Genomic DNA, 21,561 nt, shown 5'->3' on the forward strand with positions numbered 1-21,561 from the left:
CACGCTATTCTCTTGGCTCTTGTTCTCAGTGGTTTGAGGTTCCCATGTCTGTCTGCTTGCTTCTCTCTTTTATATCTCAAGAGATTGGCCTAAGATATAACCTAATCTTGTAGACTGAGTCCTGCCACATTAATATAACTGCCTCTAATCCTGCCTCATTAACATCATAGAGGTAGGATTTACAAAACATAGGATAATCACATCAGATGACAAAATGGTAGACAATCACACAACACTGGGAATTATGGCCTAGCCAAGTTGACACATGTTTTGGGGGAACACAATTCAATCCATGACAACCTGAATTATACAAAGACAAGAAAAGGCAAATGTATAGAGGCCAAAGTTTTATTAGTAGTTTTACAGGGTTAGGAGGGATGGGGTAGAAAAAGGGGTTAACGGTGAGGGAAAAACTGCACTGGTTTAGAGTTGCTCGGCTAATTACTGTAATTGTTGTCAATAAGTTATACACCTGTAAAACATGGCAAAAGTTGTGATTTATTTACAATGATAAAAAAAAAAAAAAAAAAAGAGTAGCTGCTGAGGCTGTTTATATATAACCAAACACCTCATGGGATTTGGTTCTTTTGTTTGGAAGTTCAGGGTCATGGTTTCACAGGACATCCCAGCTAATTGGCCTAATAAAATGTTTAGTGGTTCTGTTCTACCTCCTAGCTAGTTGCATAGGGCCTGGGGTCTTAAAAGCTGGCAAGCAGCCACCAAAGCACAACATTTGGTCTTTATTCACCTGGAGCAACGGAAAAAGGAGAGTCAGAATAGGAAGAAGAAATGGAATGTGGCTACTTGCCTCCATGAACAACTGCCTCCTTTGCCATGGGAAGAGAAGAGCTGCATGGTGCCCAGCTACCAGTACAGAACATTTTAATCATGGATTCCACAGAAGAATCCTGATCAAAATGGGGAATATGCAAAAGAGAATTTCCAACTCTCATGGACTCCAGATTTCCTGGAGCCATGGAGGGTGGATGGACCCCTGAAACTATCCTGAGATAATCTTTAAACCTTAAACCAAAAATATCCCCTGAAGTCTTCTGAAAATCAAACAGTAGTTTACCTCAACTAGTAAAAAAGGTCTGCCTTGAGTATTATGCTTTTAAGAACTGTTTATCTATATGGGACCAAACTGACAATAGCAACTCGAAAGATCAAATAGGAACCTTAGGGAATAGTGAGCTTACGCCAGTAGGGGAGGAACAACTCAAAAAAGGAGGGTGAGAATGGTTGTGCAACTCAAAGAATGTAATCCATGTCATTATATTGTACTTTTAGAAACTGTTGAATTGTTATGTTTTGCTGTGCATACTCTCAACAACAAAAGTATTTTAATAAAATAATGAACCAAAAAGAAAATGAATATAAAATTTGTTTTTTATAAGAGTTTATTTTTGTACACTTAAAAATTGCTATTTTAAGATATGTAAGAAAAATATTTTCCTAATATTGAAACAAGCAGTTCTTTGGCATAGAAATCACATGGGTGATCTTTAACTTAAAAAATTAAGAACTGTGACCTAATATGCTAAACAAAACTTATTCTTTGCCCATCCATTTGTCCCCTTTCACAGCTCCACTGCTCTGCTGCTAACCAAAGGCTGGGCTATTCAAATCCAGCAGCTGCTCCACAGGAGAAAGATGTGGCAGTCTGCTTCCACAAAGATTACAGCCTTGGAAACCCTGTAGGGCAGTTCTACCCCATCCTACAGGGTCGCTAGGAGTCGCAATCCATTCTACAGCAACAGGTTTGGTTTTATCAAAGATGCTACAGAAGTTATACACTGGAATAATAGGTGACACACACCACCAAGGGAAAAAAAAAAAAGAGCAACATAATATATAAAAAAACAAAACAAAAACCAAAACCAGTGCCGTCGAGTCGATTCCAACTCATAGCGACCCTATAGGGCAGAGTAGAACTGCCCCACAGAGTTTCCAAGGAGCGCCTGGTGGATTCGAACATGATACATGGGACAAGTAAAATGAAGCATTGTCAAAAAAAAAAACCCAAACCGGTCACCGTCAATTCAATTCCGACTCATAGAGACCCTACAGGACAGAGGAGAACTAGCCCATAAGGACAGAGGAGAACTACCCCATAAGATTTCCAAGGAACGGCTGGTGGATTCGAACTGCCCACCTTTTGGTTAGCAGTTGAGCTCTTAACCACTTGCAACCAGGGCTCCACTAAGGTCAAATAATAAGAAAATAATCATACCATTTAAGTCTGATGCAGTGAAAACAAAATAACTTCTTTAGAATTGTTCTATAAACAACTCGCAAAGCTCCCAAAGTAACGGCATAGAAACATAAATCTGATAAGGTACTTTAAAAACAGTAATCAAACATATAAAAACATCATACATAGGAAATACTAACTATAAAAGCAGTTAATCATAGAAATAGAGAAAAATACATATTCTTTCCAGACAATTTCTGAAGTATAGGCCTTTAACAAAAAGCATCATAAAAGGGCAAAAAATACATTTTCAAAAGCAATAAAGTTCACTTTTTTTTTTTTTTTTTAGTTTTCTTTCAAATAAATTAAGTTCCGGTTCACACATTTTTTTAAACCAGAGAAACAATCACAGGCTTCCTGCTAAAAATCAGGAAGAAAAAACAGCTTTTAATTGCGTTTGTGAATTCTTTTATTCAACAAACATTTAGTATTGTATGACACCGTTGCAGGTGTTGGGGATTCAGCGGTAAATAAAACACAGTCACTGGCTCCAGGGGATGCAGCCAATAGAAGAACCATAACCAAACTTATCTCCCACTCTGGTCCGTAAAATAAGGTTGAACTTCACGGAATCTCCAAACTCTTGCATTCCTGGAGTTGTTTCTCACAGAATAAATAATGGTTTACCTAGTTTGTTGTTGGGAGCAATGTGGCATTAATATCAATTATCTACTGGTGAAATTAACTTTTATAAAGAATTCTATGAAAGTTTAAAGGACAGAAAATATATAAGGGCCATCAAATACTGTCCAGCATCGAAAATGTCAGTATTCTGCTTTCATAAAAGTAAACAAAACCGAGAAAAATTTCATTGAGTATACAAAACTGCTGGAAAGAGATTACCCCCTACATGTGTGAACGTCACTTATGAGGAAAAGTTATTACACGGCCGTTACTTAAACAACTTGTCAATCATGACAAGTCAGTCGTCAGGTTTCAGAGAATCATAGCCTTCTTTCAAGAGATCCCGCCATGTTTTAAGGAAACGTGCATTTTCTGTACATTTGAAGGCAAGCTCTTCCACCTGAGCTGACACTGCAGATGTGGCTTCAAGAAGCTGGATTAATGAAAACGCTGCCTGAAATTTAAAAAAAAAAAGTCAAACGACGGATGTTTATTTTAAAAATTCTCATCTCATCTTATAAATAGTCTAAAAAAAAGTTTAAACCCTCAAATCTAATGCCCAAGTTATGCTCTTTAACAAAAAGTACAAATTTTCATATAAAAACAGATTCTTTCAGGGAACCTAAGAAATTCTTTAATAAGAAGTACGCTTTGAGAAAACATACCTGCTAGAAAAATATTCATTATGTATAAAACATGACAAATCAGTTTTTCGGGTTTTTTTTAACTAAAAATACTGTACAGTCTCAGCGCAAAAAGATGACTTCATCATAAACTGCTACTGATTTTTGGATAAAAAGGGCATTATTCCACTAGGAACACATTAGTCCACGAAAATATACAGACCAAAGAACAGATACTCTGAGCTCTAACAAATACAACAAAATCCCCTCCGCGCGAACACACAGACGAATGCAAAAAATAGCCAACTCTTACTGGAAAGCTCACTTCTTAAGTCAATATTTTCTTCAATATAGCATAACACTGTGCCTAGACAACATGTTCACCTGTAACTGGTCTTGCTCCAGCAAATATAGAAGCTGGGTCAGCAATTCTTAGTCATCTTTTAAAAAAAAAAAAAAAAAAGACTTCTCGAGCAACGACTCGCCAACTGAGCACTAATTTCCCAATTTCCAATCTGCACAGGAGCTCGGGTGCACGGCCTATTCCACAAAGCGCCCCCACGAAGGTTATTCCCCACAAGCTGCATTCCACGTGACCCACTCAGGGCCGGTCAACACTAAAACCGTGGCCTCCTCCGGGGCGTGTCTTGGGGTGCGGGGAGGAGACGCTGCTAGTCTCCGGCGGTTGTAGCCAGCCCGGTGCATCCCGCCTACCAGCAATCACAGAGGGGACGCCTTCTCAACAATAAACGACACCCTGGAGACTAAAGGGGCCGAGCCCAGGACAACGGCCGACCAGAGCGGCGGGCTCCGAGTCCCGGGGAGACACCGCGGCCCGACCCCAAACAGCAGCAGCTCTCTGCCGGGAAGAGGGGCCTCCGCCGGGGAGGGGGGCGCGCCAGCGGAGCTACGAGGTTTACAGTTACCGAGGCTGATGGGAACCAGAGGGCGAGGCAGAAAGAAAGCCGAGAGGGCGGGGAGGGCGGAGAAGGCGGCGGGGAAGCCCTCCAGCCCCTCACCCTGAATCTAGAGGCGGAACGTCGGCGCCCCCGCGGCCAAGCTCTCAGGGGACACGGCAAGCGCCCGAGGGGCGGCGGGCAGGGGCGCCGACCCCAGCTCCTCCGGCCCCGCCGCCGTCGTTCTCCAGGGGGACACTCACGTCTCCGATCTGCAGCTCCACTGCCTCCAAAGGGTCCACGGTTCGGCCGCTGCTCCCCCTCGGAACTGGCCAAGCCAGACTCGCCGGAGCGTCAGGGGAGGATGCTGAAGAGGCGTCTGGAGACGAGGGAGAGGAAGGGGGCGGCGGGGGCGGCGAAGAGGCCCGCAGCTCCTCAGGCTCGGCCATCGACAAGGGCTGGGCGGGCGATACCCGACTGCAGCAGCCGAACCGACACCAACTGTCTTTCAACCGCTCGCGCCCAGAGCCCAGAGGCCCCACCTTCTCCACCCAAAGCTCCACCCCGTCTCCTCCTGGGTCTCTGCCCAGGGCCGCCAAGACGGTTTCGCTTTCGGGACAGCCAATCAGATGTCACGCAATTCACCTCTGGGCGCTCACCGCTCTTGCGCAGACCTCCCGCCCGGCTCCGAGGGTGCCTGAGCGAGGACTACAGCTCCCAGGATGCAATTCGCGCCGCTCCGCCTCCCACGCCCTTGACGGCGCGCGCGTTGTAGTATGAGATTTGTGGCCCGCGCGGCAGCAGCGCCGCGCCTACAGGAGTAGGAGGTGCTGACTGAATCCGCACGCTGAGGCGGGGGTGCCGGAATTTGGAGTCCCTCTTGTTTTCCTCTTTCGGTATATGACCCGGAAGTGTCCTCTAGCCCTGAACTCACGTGCGGCGCCGGCGCAGAGCGACAGGGAGCGGGTGGGCCGACCGGAGAGGCCAACTTCAGTGCACTGGTTGGTGCTTCCCAGCAGGTGATGGCGCCCCCCGCGGCCTAGAGCTCCAGCGGCAGCGGCGGGCTTCGAACAGTCGGCTTGGGTTTGTGTCGGACCGCAGCAGCCGTGGTTACTGGGAACATGTCGCTGCCTCTAGCCAGGATGTCCTGTCCGGGTGAGCGGGAATGCCGGTGGGATTAAGGGGAGGGAGGCCGTGGAGTGAGGGCGGAGCAGGACCCGCCGCGGGGCTGTGGACCACTCCGCCTCGCCACCACCTTCTCGGACAAAACTAGGGCAGAGGTTACGCGGTCTGCGCGCGTGGGTGGACCCTGGGCTCCGTGCACCGCCGGTGCAACAGGTGCCGTCTAGGGTAGAGGTCACGCGGTGTGCGCGCGTGGGTGGATCCTGGGCTCCGGGCACCTCCGGTGCAACAGGTGCCGTCTAGGGCAGAGGTCACGCGGTCTGCATGCGTGGGTGGACCCTGGGCTCCGGGCACCTCCGGTGGAACAGGTGCCGTCTAGGGCAGAGGTCACGCGGTCTGCGCGCGTGGGTGGACCCTGGGCTCCGGGCACCGCCGGTGCAACAGGTGCCGTCTAGGGTAGAGGTCACGCGGTGTGCGCGCGTGGGTGGATCCTGGGCTCCGGGCACCTCCGGTGCAACAGGTGCCGTCTAGGGCAGAGGTCACGGGGTCTGCGCGCGTGGGTGGACCCTGGGCTTCGGGCACCTCCGGTGCAACAGGTGCCGTCTAGGGCAGAGGTCACGCGGTCTGCGCGCGTGGGTGGACCCTGGGCTCCGGGCACCTCCGGAGGAACAGTGCCGTCTAGGGCAGAGGTCACGCGCAGAGGAAACTTGCGGACAAGGGCCGCATGGACTTCTGACCGGAGTCGGCCCAAACCTTGGTCCTAATCCTTATCCCAAAACTCAGTTACTGGCTTTTGTAGGAAGCGAAAAAATATTTGCGGTTTTTGTGTTTGGTCCTGACCTGACCTGTGTCTTTACAGGGAACCTAGTCAAGTCTTAAGAATATAAACGTATCTGTCGCATCATGGTCAACATTCATATGGTGCCCAAGTCACCAGGTTATATTTGGAGCCTGGAGTTTTCCCCGCATTGTCTAAAATTAACTTTAGGGGCTTACGTTATGAGTTTTTACTGAACACGTGAAAATACCACAGAACCTCCCTTTTCACTTAAAAAAAAAAAAATGTGAAATGAAGCAGTTGGATGATTTTTTATTTTAATTAAAAACTTTTTTTTTTTTTAATTTAGAAACTTTCCTTATTGGGGTCTTGAATTCTGTCACAACTGGCTTAACTTTTTAGTTTTTTGACGTTAATTTTTCTTTATGCAGTACAAATATATACATTGTAAACTCCAGGATGTTCTTATTACGGAAACTTCATGAATGTAGAATTTTGTCAAATTTGACCCCGTGTACTAAGTAGTCAAGATTTTGTTTAAAGTACTCATGTTTCTGTGTACATTTATAGTTTTTCTTCAAACATTTAGGTCTTTGATACTGTAAAAACGTCTGGGGTGGGGGGTGGTGTTTGATCTCTGCTAACACCACAAGGGGAATGGAGAATCAAGACCAACAGCCAAAGTCTGAGTCCCATGAGGCGAAGGCCAAACAAGCCTCCTGTCTGCCATCTTTACCAATTCTGACGCCAACTGTCCCTCCCACAGCACTCTGTACTGGGTTCAGTAATTCATTGCAATGGCCACACAGAGCTCAGACCATACTCAACGGTTGTGAGATTTATTAGGGAAGTATCCAACAAAAACCCAGTGCTGTCGAGTCGATTCCAACTCATAGCGACCCTATAGGACAGAGTAGAACTGAACCAGAAGTAACAGGTTACAATTCAGGCTCAGCAACATCCAAGCATACAGTTCCTCTTTCGGGACAGCCTCTTCCCAGCCATGCTCACATGTGCGCCTCTCCCTGGCCCTCAGCCTCTCCCAGAAGCACTCAGCTTTCTCTCTCCACACTGTCTCTGCCAGCCTACCACACTGTCTCCTGCTGCTGGGTCTCTGCTGCCAGGTCTCTGCCGCTGCTGTTTGCCATCTTCAAGGTTATAGCTCGCTGTCTTGTCTCCTGGGTCCAGGAGCTTCTCAGAACAGAGATCCCAGGTCCAAACGACATGCTGGCTTCTGGCTGTTCTTCCTTGGTGGTGGTGAAATTCTTCTCTCTCTCCCTCTTGGATGGTCACCTCAAGCCCAGCAGGATGGCAAAATTGTCCAGTCCCTTTGTTGGGCTGCGGTTACTGTATCTGCACCAGCCCGCCCAATCACTTGGGTGGGCGTTAAAAGACCATGGCTTAAAAGACCACCTGAAAGTAATCAGTAGCACAGCAGACACATTTTGAGTTAATTTTTGTATCACCATAATCTTTTGTTGATTTTTTATTTTGAAACAACTTTAGATTTAGAGAAGAGTTGCAGAGATTGTAGAACTCCCATATGCCCTTCACGCAGTTAACACCTTTATCAGCCATAGTACAATTATCAAAACTGATAAACTATCATTGATGTAACACTATAAACTACAGAATTTATTCGGATTTCACTTTTCTATTCCAGGGTCCAGTTCAGGTTACCACATTGCTTTTAGTTGTCATGCCTCCTTAGAACACTACAGTCTCTCACAGTTCCTCAGTCTTTCTCTCCCATGACCTTGAAACTTTTGATGAGTCCTGGTCAGGTATTTTGTGGGATGTCCTCAATCTGAGTTTGTCTGAAGATTTCTTGTGATTAGACTAAGGTTATAGATTTTGTGGAAGTATGCCACAGAGGTAAAGAGCCCTTTTAATTGAATCATGTGTAGTTCATGATATTAATATGTCTTACTACTGGGAATGTTAACCATGATCACTGGGTTAAAGTGGTAGCTGCCGTTTTTCTCCACTATAAAGTTAGTATTTTTCCTTTTGTAAGTCCAGCCCACACTCATGGGGAGAAGAAATAAACTCTTATCTCCTGGACAGAGAATCAAAGAATTTGTGGATAAGTCATTACAATAATCTTTTTTTAAAATTTTATTGTAATAAAATATATGTAACAAAAGGTTTACCATTTTAACCATTTTTAAGAGCACAATTCAGTGATGTTAATTACATTCACCATGTTGTGCTACTCTAACCACTATCCATTTCTAGAAGTTTCTTATCACCCTGAACATAAACCCAGTACCCCGTCAGCTGTAACTTCCATTCTCGCCTGTCCCAACTCCTAAAAATCACTGATAAACTTTGGTCTCTACACTAGTGATTTCACGTATGTGGGATCGTGTAATATTTGCCCTTTTGTGTCTGACTGACTTCACTCAGCATGTTTTCAAAGTTCATCCATGTCATAGCGTATATCAGAATTTTGTTTCTTTTTATGGTTGAGTAATATTGACTAATATTTTATTCTTTGACTTTCTGCTTTAAAATGTTTGACCATATGTAATTCATTTTGATGTAAGTAATAAGGTAGGAATCCAACTGTCCGTTTCATCAGTGGCTTTCTAGCTGTCTGCATCCAACTGTCCTTTTCCTCAATGGCTTTCTAGCTATCTGCACAGTGCTTAGTGAGTAACCATCTCCTCTCCCTGATTTAGAACAGCATCTTGATCGTATATCAGATCCCTATGTGTGTATCGTCTACTTCCGAACTCTCTATTCTGTGTGATTACTCTAGTCCTCTTCTGTAACAGACTTTCCATTGTTATAACTTTTCAGGTATACCTTTTAATATCTGTCAGGGCTGGACACAGGAGAATTCTCTGTTCTTTTTTAGGATGGTAAGGACTCTCGAGGAGAGGACTAGCAGAGAAGGCAGTCAGAAATTGAGGATACAGGAGGAAGGGAAGGTAACAGATGGGGCAAGGTCCCTAAGAAGATGGAAAGAATAATCTTCAGCATCCAGGTCAGAGGATTAACCTCAGGAGGGAGAAGACATCTCTCCTATTATACCCTAAGGATATAAATAAACGATGAACATAAATACAGGGTACATTATACGTTATTGTCAAGGAATTGAGGGGGTTCCTGTTTGATTGTTTCTGTCTTTTTACGAATGTCCCTGGGTGGTGCAGATGGTTTGGTCTCAACTGCTACCTAAAGGTCAGCAATTTGAACCCTCCCAGTGGTGCTGTGGAAGAAAGGCCTGACAATCTGCTACGGTAAAGACTTTTTAAAAACTCATTGCCACCAAGTTGATTCCGACTCATAACAACCCTATAGGGCAGAGTAGAACTACCCCACAGGGTTTCCACGGAGCAGCTGGTAGATTCAGACTGCTGACCTTTTGGTTAGCAGCTGTAGCGCTTAACCACTACATTACTTGGGTTTCCACCGTGAAGATAACACCTAAAAAAACCCTATGGAGCTCTATAACACCTGGAATCACTGTGGGTCAGAATCAACTCAGCAGCAAAGAGTTTGGTTTTTTGGTATTTATCTTTGAAGCTCGATGCTAGGGTATCTGCCCCAGATAAGGGAGAGAGGAAATGGAGTTGAAGGTTTGAGAACAACAGAGAAGGTTTAGTGAATATTCTTACAAGTAAATCTTTCCATACTTCTTTGTTTATTTCTATAAAATACTATTCGTTGAGTCAAAATGTATATACAATATGAAGAATGTAACCAAAACCAGTGAGCAGTATGTGTAGAAATCACTGGATGGAATGTTTTGCTGTGTACACTTCCACTGAAAATACGATAAAATATTATTTTAAAAATCCATATATATATACGCACACATACGTGTTAAGTAGTCTTGGTGGCACAGTGGTTAAGCACTGGGCTGCTAACCGAAAGGTCGGCAGTTCCAACCTACCAGCGCTCCTTGGGAGAAAGGTGTGGCAGTCTGTTTCCATAAAGATCACAGCCTAGGAAACCCAATGAGGCAGTTCTACTCTGTCTTGTAGGGTCACTGTAAGTTGGAATCAACTCGATGGCATAGGGTTTGGTTTAGGTTTTTTTTACTATGTATATTGACTCTTTGAACATATTGCCATATGGGAGGATCAGCTTTACTTTAAAAGAAGCTGACCATAAAACCCGGGTTGTCCTCATACCCTTTTTTTCAGCATAATCATCATTGCCCCCCATCGCCCTCAAAAGTATCCAGTCTAGTTGATAAAGTATCTGGTCATCCTATTTATAGATTAAGTCTGACGTGAACTAAGTTGAATAAATTAATTTATTTGATACTTTTAAAATGTTTAAGATATGAGTAAAAGCTAACCGAATTGTACGTCTGGGAAAAGACTAATCTATTTCGGTTTATATTACAGATAAGGCTGTGCGGCACAGGCCTGTTAACTGTCTGCCATGCTGATATGGTCAGTCATAAATCAACAAGTTTCCAAAGGCAAGCTATCAAATGAAATCATAGAACTTCTAATCAAGAACATACCTTAGAGATCATCTAGCGGCCTTTTTCTTTTTCACATGAGGAAACCGAAATCTAGAAAAGCTAAATGATTTGCTTAAGGTCTTACTGTTGTTCCTCGTCAAGTTAATTCCAACTCATGGTGACCCTTAGGACAGAGTAGAACTACTCCATAGGGTTTCCTAGGTCATAATCTTTGCATCCCTATAGGACAGAGCAGAACTGCCCCGTAGGGTTTTTTAGGCTATAATCTTTACAGGAACAGGTGGCCAGGCCCTTTCTCCCACGGAGCTGCTGATGGGTTCGAACTACTGACTTTTCAATTAGCAGCCAAGTACTTAACCATTATGCCACCAGGGTTTGCAGTCTTAGAGCTAGTTATAGAAAACTAACCAGAAACCAGATCTGACACCCAATCCTAGGTTTTTTTCTTCAAAAAAAAAAAAAAAAAGTTTTTCAGTTTACTCCTGATGAAAACTAATTGAAATAAATAGTAATGTTTGTAATTTTTATGCAGCATATCAGTGCCTTCATGCCTTAAAACTTAAGAAAAATTATCTACATCTGTGTGCTACAAGATGGTCTTCAGCTTCTGTTGTACCTCGGATTACTACCCACTATACCATTTATCCCCGAGATAAGGACAAGCGATGGGAAGGTAAGTAATAACTTCTGTAAAATTGTGGAGACTTTTCTAGATACTTTGTATCCTTTTGTGATGGGAATGTTATATTTTTCGTGGTGGTTTAAAAGCCTCTAATATTTTATTAGGTCTGTCAGACCTATCCCATGTTAATATTTAGATAAGCTCTTTTTTTGGTTGTTTTTTATTATTTGCTAAATTTATGATAATCTCAAAGCCGAAAGTTGGTTTGTGGAAACTGAAGTAAGATACACACTGGTACAGAACCTAAGAAAACATGAAACTAATACAATAATATATGCAATATAATTACCATGCAAAACAGTGGTAATTTCCATAAATAATGCCCTAAACCATAGTGGGTGTTGGTAAACACAGAACGCAGTTTTATCAGGTCATGTTAATACCAGAATCTTGATTTTTTTTTTTTTGTTTCCTTCCCAGGAGTGAACATGGAGAGGTTTGCAGAGGAAGCGGATGTGGTGATAGTGGGTGCAGGCCCTGCAGGGCTGTCTGCAGCTGTTCGTCTAAAGCAGTTGGCTACTCTTCATGAAAAGGACATCCGCGTGTGTCTAGTGGAGAAAGCTGCTCAGATAGGTGCTCATACTCTCTCAGGAGCTTGCCTGGATCCGTGCGCTTTTGAAGAACTGTTTCCAGACTGGAAGGAGAAAGGGGTATGAAAATGTTTTCTATGTAAACTAATTTTAGTTGTATTTCTGTTTCCAAATTACTGGACTGTGGAAAACCCTTCTCATGTAATTCTATCTCTTAGAGGGTAGTTATCGATACATGTTATTTTAATTTAAAAAAGGAGAAAGAAAAAAAAGATTGAATTATATCAGATGTAAATTTAAAGGTATTAGCTTATTTTTATATAATACCTTCTATATCTTGTATTTATTTATTTATTAGATTTATCAGAAGGTGTTATCTTGAGAAGACTTTACTGTACCTTTGTGTCTTAATAAAGCTATATATGAAATTTTGGGGACAATGCAAAGTCTAAAACCAAAGAAAATAGTTTTATCTTCTAAAGAAATAAGTTAGCATAACCTCCTATAATATAGAAAAAAGTGGGTTGGCATGGTACACAGAGGATGAAGTGCTGGTCTTACTGCTCTCACTAATTGTACGACTTTGGTGAAAATCTTACACTCTTATCTCTGTTATTTCTCCTTTAAAAAGTTAGAGTATCAGTATTTGTCAGTATTTGTGACTCTACTATGTAAAGATCAGAAAGTTATATAAATATCATCTGTATTATTTTTATATGGATAAATTGAATTTAAAAAGTTTTTTCTGAAATATCAAGCTGCATTAAATTAGACATACTTTATTACTAATTAAATTTCTCTTTTCAGTAGCATGTCAGAAACAGCATTGAGTTATTGACATAATATCAATTTTAATAGAGAAAAAAGTTTTCATATCAAAGCCTTTATTGCTTTGACTTTATTATGCATTTTAGTAGAGACATTTGCCATCACTGGAAATGACCACTAGCTTAATTCCTATGAGATTATCAAAATAAATCAAGGGAAGGGGTTGCTTTTCGTTGCTTTTTAAGTTCATAGTACACACTCACACGCGCACACACACACACGCAATGGTTAAAAAATTTCCTCCTTCCAGCCCAGATGATCGTCTTTGTGAATGCAGAAAGAAAGAAAGCCGTTTTATTACTGAATAAGCATTAAACCAGAATGTGGTGGTGGTGTTAGGTGCCATCAAGTTGGCTCCAACTCATAGCGACCCTATGCCCAACAGAATGAAACACGGCCCGGCCCTGAGCCGTCCTTACAATCATTGTTACGCTTAAGTTCGTTGTTGCAGCCACTGTGTCAATCCACCTCATGGAGGGTCTTCTCTTTTCCGCTGACCCTGTACTCTGCCAAGCATGATGTCCTTCTCTAGGGACTGACCCCTCCTGACAACATGTCCAAAGTATGTAAGATGCAGTCTCGCTACCCTTGCCTCTAAGGAGCATTCTGGCTGTACTTCTTCTGAGACAGATCTGTTCGTTCTTTTGGCGGTCCATGGTATATTCAATATTCTTCACCAACACCACAATTCAGAGGCGTCAGTTCTTCTTCGGTCTTCCTTATTCAAACCAGAATGTAATGCTCATCAAATGCAATCCACTGGGAAGGTTGCCAAGAGAGAAAGATACCTCAGCCATTTTTTTGTCTGTTTTTAATTTCTTTTTTGTTTTTGAGAATACGCACAGCAAGACATGCACCAGTTCAACAATTTCTACACGTATAGTACAGTGACATTGATTACATTCTTCAAGTCGTACAGTCATTCTCATCCTCCTTTTCCGAATTTTCCCTCCCCCATTAACATAAACTCACTGCTCCTGAGTTTGCTATCTAATCTTTCGAGTCGCTATTGTCAATTAGTTCTTAAAAGAACACAGTGTACAATTAAAATTTTTTTTATTAGTCGAGCTAAACTACCATTTGGTTTTAAGAAGACTTCAGGATATATTTTTGGTTTAAGGTTTAAAGATTATCTCAAGGCAATAGTTTTGGGGGTTCATTCAGCCTCAGTGGCTCCAGAAGGTCTGGATTCCTTGAGAATTTGAAATTCTGTTCTGGATTTTCCTCCTTTTGATCAGGATTCTTCTGTAGAATCTTTGATCACAGCATTCATTAAGGGCAACTGGGCACCATCCAGTTCTGGTTTCATGGCAAAGGAGGCAATCTGTTCATGGAGGTAATTAGCCACACATTCTGTTCATTCTCCTGTTCCTAACTCTGCTTCCTCTATTGCTCCAGGTGAATAGAGACGAATTGTTGTGCTTTGGATGGCTGCTTGCAAGCTTTTAAGACCTCAGGCCCTATGCAGCGAACTAGGAGGTAGAACAGAAGCACTAAACATATTAATAGGCCGGTTAACTTGGATGTCCCATGAAACTATGACCCTAAACGTCCAAATCAGAATACCAAATCCCCTGAGGTATTTGGCTGTACATAAGCAGCCTCAGCAGCTGCTCTTGTTGTTATAAAAATATATATCACACAACGTTTGCCAGTTCCACTTTTACAGGCGTACAACTTACTGACAGCAGTTACGCTAAGTGGCTGTGCGGCCCTGCCCTTCGTCGGTGCAATTTTTCCATCATTGTGAACTGAGACTAAATGCTCCATGAGCAGTGACCCCCTTCCCCTAATCCCCCGCCCCTGGTGACCACTAACGAACTTTGGTCCCTGTACATTGCCTGCTCTTGTCTTGTTATCTAAGTGAGAGCATACAATAGTTGCCCTGTTGTGATTGACTCATTTCACCCAGCATGATGTCCTCCAACTCCATCCGTGCTGTAATATGTATCAAGACTTAATTTCCCTTTCTGGCTGAGTAGTATTCCATTGTGTGTATCAAAAAGTTATATAAATGTTATATGAAGATCAAAAAGTTACATACATATCACCTATATTCTTTGGAGATGGACTAAATTAAATTCTAAAATGTTCCGTCGTGCTCTTCTTTCTGGAATATCAAGCTCCAAGAAACCAAATCACACATTTTGTTTATCCATTCATCCCGTGGTGGGCATTTCCCTTGTTTCCACCTTTGGCTAATGTGAATAATGCTGCAGTGAACATGTCTGTACATATGTCTGTCCACGTTCCTTGGGTAAATTCCTAGCAGTGGAATTGCTAGGTCATGTGGTAGTTCTGCTTTTAGTTTTCTGAGGAAGGATACCCTCATTCTTTTATATAGCTAAGCAGATACAACGTTAACTATATCTAAATTATCTTAATGCGAAGGAAGAATAAAACTCATATCTTTTCCACAACCAGGAAGTTACAACTTGAAGCAGATGCCTGGGGTAAACTCTCACAGTGATAAAGACACATCTTCCTTGATGCTCACTTTTCAAATGAAGGCTTTCAAACCCCTCCTCCCCCCTCCCCAGGACATCCCTGGAATGCAAAACTGGCAAGAGGCTTATTTAGCTTTTAAAAAGATTACAAAAAATAAAAGAAAAAAACTAAACTCATTGCTGTCCAGTGAATTCAGACTCACAGAGTAGAACTGCGCCACAGGGTTTCAAAGGAGCAGCTGGTGGATTCAAACTGCTGACCTGTTGGTTAGCAGCCAAACTCTTAACCACTGCGCCACCAGGGCCCCTAAAAGATTAGCATACCTCTCAATGAGACAGAGAAGAGGTTTACATGCTTTCTAAGGGAAATACTTGGGAGGGGAAGACTTCTTTCCCTTTTGGCACCCAGGGAGAAGTTAATTTTTTTTCTTTTTTTTTTTTTTTGGGTAGGGGGCCTGTATTTACCCTTACAAGTACAAACTAAAAACTTTCTTATCCTTCCTTTTGTTTCTAGGCTCCACTTAAAACTCCTGTAACAGAAGACAGATTTGGAATTTTAACAGAGAAATACAGAATTCCTGTACCAATTCTTCCAGGTAAGGGAAGATAAATAATCATAGAATTCTACAGCTGGGAGGAACTACATTTCATCTGGTCAAATTCCCCTCTTTTACAGATGAGAAAACTGAGGTCCAGAGAGTTGAAGGATTGACCCAAAGTTATACAGCTAGCTGGTGGGAAAGCAGGACTAGAACCTAGTTGTTTTGTCTTCTAGTCCGGAAGAATTGAAATATAGCCCTGTAAGCCTATCAGGAATTTTTAATTTAGTGCTATGGATGTTTTTTATTTTGATAAATTAGGACTCTAGACCAAAATTGGAGAAAATAAGTTGAACTTAGCACCATAGGATGTTTTGATTTTTATGTTTTTGAGATATTTTATGAATAAAAAGTCAGATAAATAAAGCATTTATTTCTAGGTCTTCCAATGAATAATCATGGCAATTACATTGTGCGCTTGGGGCACTTGGTGAGCTGGATGGGAGAACAGGCAGAAGCCCTTGGTGTTGAAGTTTACCCCGGGTATGCTGCTGCAGAGGTTTGTATAGTTGTTTTTTAATTTATAGGAAGTAATCTTTTATTTATTTGAGAATTATACAGAGGTAAGGAAATACGTATTTTTAATAACCATAGGATTATGGAATTGCAAGATTAGAAGGAACCTTCAAAAAGATCTAATCCAAAGAGGACTTGAATTCTTTATGTTGTACCTTCATCAAGTAATTGTCCAGCTCATGGTTGAACAAGATAAGTCCCTCTGCTGTTCGGATGGTTGGTAATCTCTTCCTTACACAGAGTGGAGATCATCTACTGTGTTACACTGGGCAGAACGGCTCTCAGCCCTCTTCCACGGACAGCACCCTAACGAGGATTAAGCCCTGCTCTCTCACGTCCTCTACCTTCGCTCTGTTACTGATTCTGCATTTTTTGTTGTTGTTCATTTGTGACTTCGGAGACCCTGTGTGTTACAGATTTTTTTGTTGTTTTTTGGTGGTTTGGGCGAAAGTTTACAGAGCAAATTAAATTCCCGTTCAACAATTTATACACATTTTGTTTCCTGACATTAGTTGCAGTCTCCTCTGTGTGACAGCTCCCTACCCGCTTCCTCCCTTCCATAGGGTTTTCTTGGCTGTAATCTTCACTGGAACAGATTGCCAGGCCTGTTTCTTCCATGGCGCCACTGGTGGGGTTCAAACTGCCACCCTTTCAGTGACCAGCAGAGTGCAAACCGTTTGCCTCACCCAGGGCTTTATAGCTTCACGCTCGAGTTTTTTCTTTCCCAGACTAAGTATCCTCAGTTCTTTCAGCGATTGCATTACTTAGTTTGAGTTTCTTCAGTATTGTCATTGCCCTTCTCTGAATACGTTCCATTTTTACTTCTTTCGTAAAGTGGCACCCAGAATAAACAAACTACGCCTGGGCTAGCGTGAAAACCCTGGTGCTGTGGTGGTTGAGAGCTGTGGCTGCTCCCCGAAGGTCGGCAGTTCATACCCCCCAGGTGCTCCTCGGAGACCCTGTGGGGCAGTTGCACTCTGTCCTGTGGAGTTGCTATGAGTCAGAGTTGACTTGATGGCAACAGGTTTTTTTTTTTTTTCTTTTTTTAAGGGAGCTTTTACCATCTTCATTTTAGAAACTGCTTGTCTTAGTTTCCTAGTGTTGCTGTAACAAGTAAATAGGTGGCTTTAAAGAGAATGTTATTTTCTCATAGTTCAGGAGGCTGGAAGGCCAGATGGAGAGTGTGACTGTAGGGGAGGTCCTTCTTGGTCTATTTCAGCGTCTGGTCGCCGGCAGACCTCGAGGGAGGTGTTCACGTGGCACCTCTTCCCTTGCTGGTCCCTGTGTGTCTGCTGCTCCTTAGATGGCACACACCTTCCGCTGGCGTGGCTTTGTTAACATAAAAAGGAAACCCCTGTTCCCAAATGGGATTGCGTACACAGGGTTAGGGGCTAGGATTCCAAGACATATTTTGGGGGGACACAGTGGAATCCATAATACTGTTCTTCCATTAATTCCCTTAAAGTAGTAACTTTTGGCAGCCACATCACACTGTTGATTCACATTAAGTATTGTTCGGGAGAGATTTAAAAATAAAATCTCTCCAACCCAGAGAAATCTTCTCCACGAGTTACAGAAACGAAGGAACCAGTTTTATTATTGAATAACCATTAAACCAGTCTGTGGTGTACATCTCAGACAATCCATAAGGGAGATTGCCAGGAAAGAAAGATACTTCGCCCTTTCATATAGCTAGGTAGCTAAAATCTGCTGTGTACATATTGTTGCGTACTACTGGGTCAATTCTTAGTCATAGTGACCCATAGGGTTTCCTGGGGTGTACTGTTTATGGGAGCAGATCGCCAGGTCTTTTCTCCCACAGAGCCACTGGTAAGTTTGAACTGCAGACTTTCAGTTAGCAGCAAGCACTTAACCACTGCACCACTAGCGCTCCTTAAAACAAAACCCAGTGCCATACATGTTAAACCAGAGCCATTGCTGTCAAGTCAGTTGCAACTCATAGTGATCGTATAGGGCAGAGTGGAACTGCCCCATAGGGTTCCAGGGAGCAGCTGGTGAGTTCAAACTGCCAGCCTTTTGGTTAGCAGCTAAGCTCTTAACCACTCCACCACCAGGACTCTACGTACATGTTAGAAAGTTACAATTTGGAGCCAAGTGCTTATGCTAAACTGTCACAGAGATAGGGAAACAGGGTGCCATTCCTTCAAAGAGATGCAAAACTGGCAAGAGCCTTCTTTAGCTTTTGAAATGATATCTCAAAGAGACAGAGAAAAGATTTACCCCTACAAGTTTCCTAAAGGAAAAGTTCCCTAAAGGGAAAGTGGGGGTGAGGTAGGGGTAAGGGAGCATTTCCTTTAATTTCTTGGCACCAGGATAAGGGAAAATTAATTTTTTTTTTTTAGATTTGTATTTACCCTCAGAGTATGTAAATCAAGTAAAATACATAAGTTCCTGTATTATATTTGTTGCTACTAATTTCTTTTTCCGGTCCGTACATACACATTTGGTTTTTTGGACCCAAATACAGAAGTTTGCATTTCTTTGTATTTGAGGTTCTTGACTGGGATCAGTGTCACAGTCACAGTTGGGTGGTTTATGGAATCTGTGCTTTTCCCTTTTTAAGTGCACACACACTCACACAGATTTACAGTTCTTGGGCCTCTCCTTTTTTCCTCAGTTCCTTAAGGGGCATCATCAATAGATTAATGGTGGGGGTGGGGCAGCGAGGATGAAGTGTAAGCAGGGTTTGCATGGGCTTAAATGTGTGTATTTACTGTTTTTTTTAGTACAGAGTTTCACACGGGTTTCAGCACATTTCTGACGTGGTGAAAAACAGGTAAAATTGTGCGCTACAGATTAGTAAGTAAGCACGAGTAAACCCGTACGTACCTTGCTTACTGGGTACTCCACCCCAGTCTGTGTGCCAGTTCATAGTCACATTCATTTTCAGGGTATCAAATAAACCGTTTACACATCCACCCTTCCATGCCTGTGCTTTCTTAGAGTCTTTCGTGTGATCCCAGTGTACATTTTGTACTTTTCTATCCAGAGAATTTCCCACCAGAGAGGAAACAGAAAGAACCAAGTGAGGGTTGAAGAGCATCACTATTCGTCATCCTCAGAGTTACACCGTTTTTCTATTTTCCCTTTCCTTCTTGTTCCCAAAATAACTTCAGATGTCTTTGGGCTCTCTTCAGCCTCACTTTTTTGTTTTTTATTTTCTTTATTTTTTGTTTTTTAGGGTCTTAGCTCATCTGGGACATAGGCTATCCTGGTGCTGTTTTTCTCTTTCCACCTACCCTCTCCCTAATTCAGAATCTATACATAGGCTTTTGGGATCTGAACCCTTAGAGAGCTTTTTGTTTAATCTTGCTTGTTTCTTTAGTAATCTCTCTGGTAAACTAGTTGCCGTTGAGTTGATTCTGACGCACGGTGATACCATGTGTGTCAGAATAGAACCATGCTACATATGGTTTTCAATAGCTGGATTTTTGGAAGTATATTGCCAGACCTTTCTTCAGAGGCATCTCTGGGTGGACTCAAACCTCCAACCTCTCAGTTAGCAACCGAGTACTTTAACTGTTTGCATCGTCCAGGGACTCCAGCTTCTCTTGTAGCTGCCTCCTCTTCTTGCTCATCAAGATTGCAGCATTTTTTTCTTATTACTTCCAACTGTTTGAGCTGTTTCCTTTATACTTCAGAAGGGAGGACCTCAAAACATGTCCCTCTAAACGTTTGAAAGTCCGTTTTACGGTGATCTAGGACACATGTTCACTTTCTAAGAGTATTTACTGTTTCTTTTCAAGGTTAGTGTGAATTCTAAAGTGATAACTAGTGTATTTTTGTGTTTTTTAGGTTCTTTTTCATGAAGACGGTAGTGTAAAAGGGATTGCCACTAACGATGTGGGAATACAGAAGGATGGTGCACCCAAGGTAAGTGGTTTAATAGTTGTGTACGTGGCAGAAACACAACTAGAAAATGACATGACTTAAACTCAGTAATTGTGTCCTACCACAAACTACACATTAACTAAGTGGATGTTAGAATATAATTATTAAAGTGAGATTTTTCTCTCATTGTTAAAAAATTTAGAAGGAGCTTTTTAATAAACATGATTTAGGCAAATAGATATGTATTAAAAATAATTTCCTAAAAAGATAAAAACATGATCCATTTAAAAGTATAAAATAAATACATGGAAGATTTTATTTAACTCATTAATTAAGGAGGGAATCAATAGGTGTTACAACTAGTTCAAAGGAAATTTTGGAAAACATGCATGTATGTAGGCTATCAGTCAGTTGCTTCTTTGCCATCAGTTTTCATTTCTGTGGTCAAGAATTGTTTGCATCACTGTTAGTAGGCAAAGGAGCCTTTGACCTGGTTTTAACATCTTTCGGTAGATATAAAACTGATTGCTTATCTCTTGCTTAAAAAATAAACGTGGATCGTTTCCAGGTTTTCACAACCTGTATTTTTTAATTTGCAAAAGAAAATCCAGGTACAAAACGCAAGTTAACATCTCAGTGAATTAAATCATCTAAGCGGTTACACGCTCGGCTGCTAACTGAAAAGTTGGAGGCTCAGGTCCACTCAGAGGTGCGTCGTAAGAAAGGTGATCTAGTTCTGAAAAATCAGCTATTGCAAACTCTGTGGAGCACAATTGTTTTCTGACACACAGTAGGTCACCATGAGTCGGAATTGACTCGGGGCAGCTGGCCCTGTCATTCCTCTTACATTGTCCAGTGGAACCCCTTTGCATTTAGAGTAAAACACGGGCCTACCCAAGATGCCCCACTTGTCCAGCTTCATTCCATGCCATTCTTTACCTCTACCAGGTTGCTTTCCTGTGCCTCTCAGTCATCCCACATGCTGCCCTTTGTGCCTGGAGTGTTCTCCCCTTCATTAGTCAGACTCCTTTTCGTTTTGGGATTTCACTTCAACTGTCATTTTTTTAGATAGGACTCATGTGACCACCCAATCTAAAATAAGTAACTTTGTTTTCCTGCCTCATACCAACATCACGGTACCGCATTTTATTAGTTTACTAGTATTTATTTATAGGAAATTAGCAAGTAAAGTTGGTATTAACCAATTTTGGAACAAACTTCAGTGACACTTGGAAAGCAGGCAGCTGACGGGTGGCGACAGCAGTGCCTGAGCGTGCTGGAGTCACCTAGCAGTGGCTTTTTTCCATTGAGCAGTGGGCAGCCCAGAGATAACGCTGCATCCGACTAGTCTGCACAGAAGTCC

At 42.4% G+C, this 21,561-nt stretch overlaps 2 protein-coding genes across 6 annotated transcripts in view; one reads left to right on the top strand and one right to left on the bottom strand.

Annotated features, from left to right (window-relative positions):
* Nucleotides 1–1,382: 1,382 nt before the first annotated feature.
* C13H4orf46 (chromosome 13 C4orf46 homolog) lies at nucleotides 1,383–5,257 on the bottom strand. The gene is made up of 2 exons (XM_003418495.4): nucleotides 4,661–5,257; nucleotides 1,383–3,332 (listed from the first exon to the last, which is right to left on the bottom strand). Exons 1-2 carry the CDS (start codon nucleotides 4,844–4,846, stop codon nucleotides 3,177–3,179), a joined length of 342 nt encoding a protein of 113 aa, XP_003418543.1. The 5' UTR covers nucleotides 4,847–5,257; the 3' UTR covers nucleotides 1,383–3,176.
* A 96-nt stretch (nucleotides 5,258–5,353) lies between these two features.
* Nucleotides 5,354–21,561, top strand: part of ETFDH (electron transfer flavoprotein dehydrogenase) — a 38,247-nt gene continuing 22,039 nt past the window's right edge. For 2 of the 5 annotated variants that reach the window (XM_064267645.1, XM_064267646.1), the window contains exons 1-8: nucleotides 5,354–5,552; nucleotides 9,161–9,289; nucleotides 10,662–10,738; nucleotides 11,277–11,417; nucleotides 11,847–12,076; nucleotides 15,746–15,827; nucleotides 16,211–16,329; nucleotides 20,163–20,240. In XM_064267645.1, the coding sequence (XP_064123715.1) occupies nucleotides 10,699–10,738; nucleotides 11,277–11,417; nucleotides 11,847–12,076; nucleotides 15,746–15,827; nucleotides 16,211–16,329; nucleotides 20,163–20,240 (690 nt within the window). In that variant the 5' untranslated portion in view covers nucleotides 5,354–5,552; nucleotides 9,161–9,289; nucleotides 10,662–10,698. Of the gene's footprint in view, nucleotides 5,553–9,160; nucleotides 9,290–9,312; nucleotides 10,739–11,276; nucleotides 11,418–11,846; nucleotides 12,077–15,745; nucleotides 15,828–16,210; nucleotides 16,330–20,162; nucleotides 20,241–21,561 lie in introns of those variants that run through there. The other 3 variants (XM_010598145.3, XM_003418494.4, XM_023558489.2) reach the window with 3 other exon arrangements.

The sequence above is a fragment of the Loxodonta africana genome, chromosome 13, assembly GCF_030014295.1.
Source record: "Loxodonta africana isolate mLoxAfr1 chromosome 13, mLoxAfr1.hap2, whole genome shotgun sequence".
Classification (NCBI taxonomy): domain Eukaryota; kingdom Metazoa; phylum Chordata; class Mammalia; order Proboscidea; family Elephantidae; genus Loxodonta; species Loxodonta africana.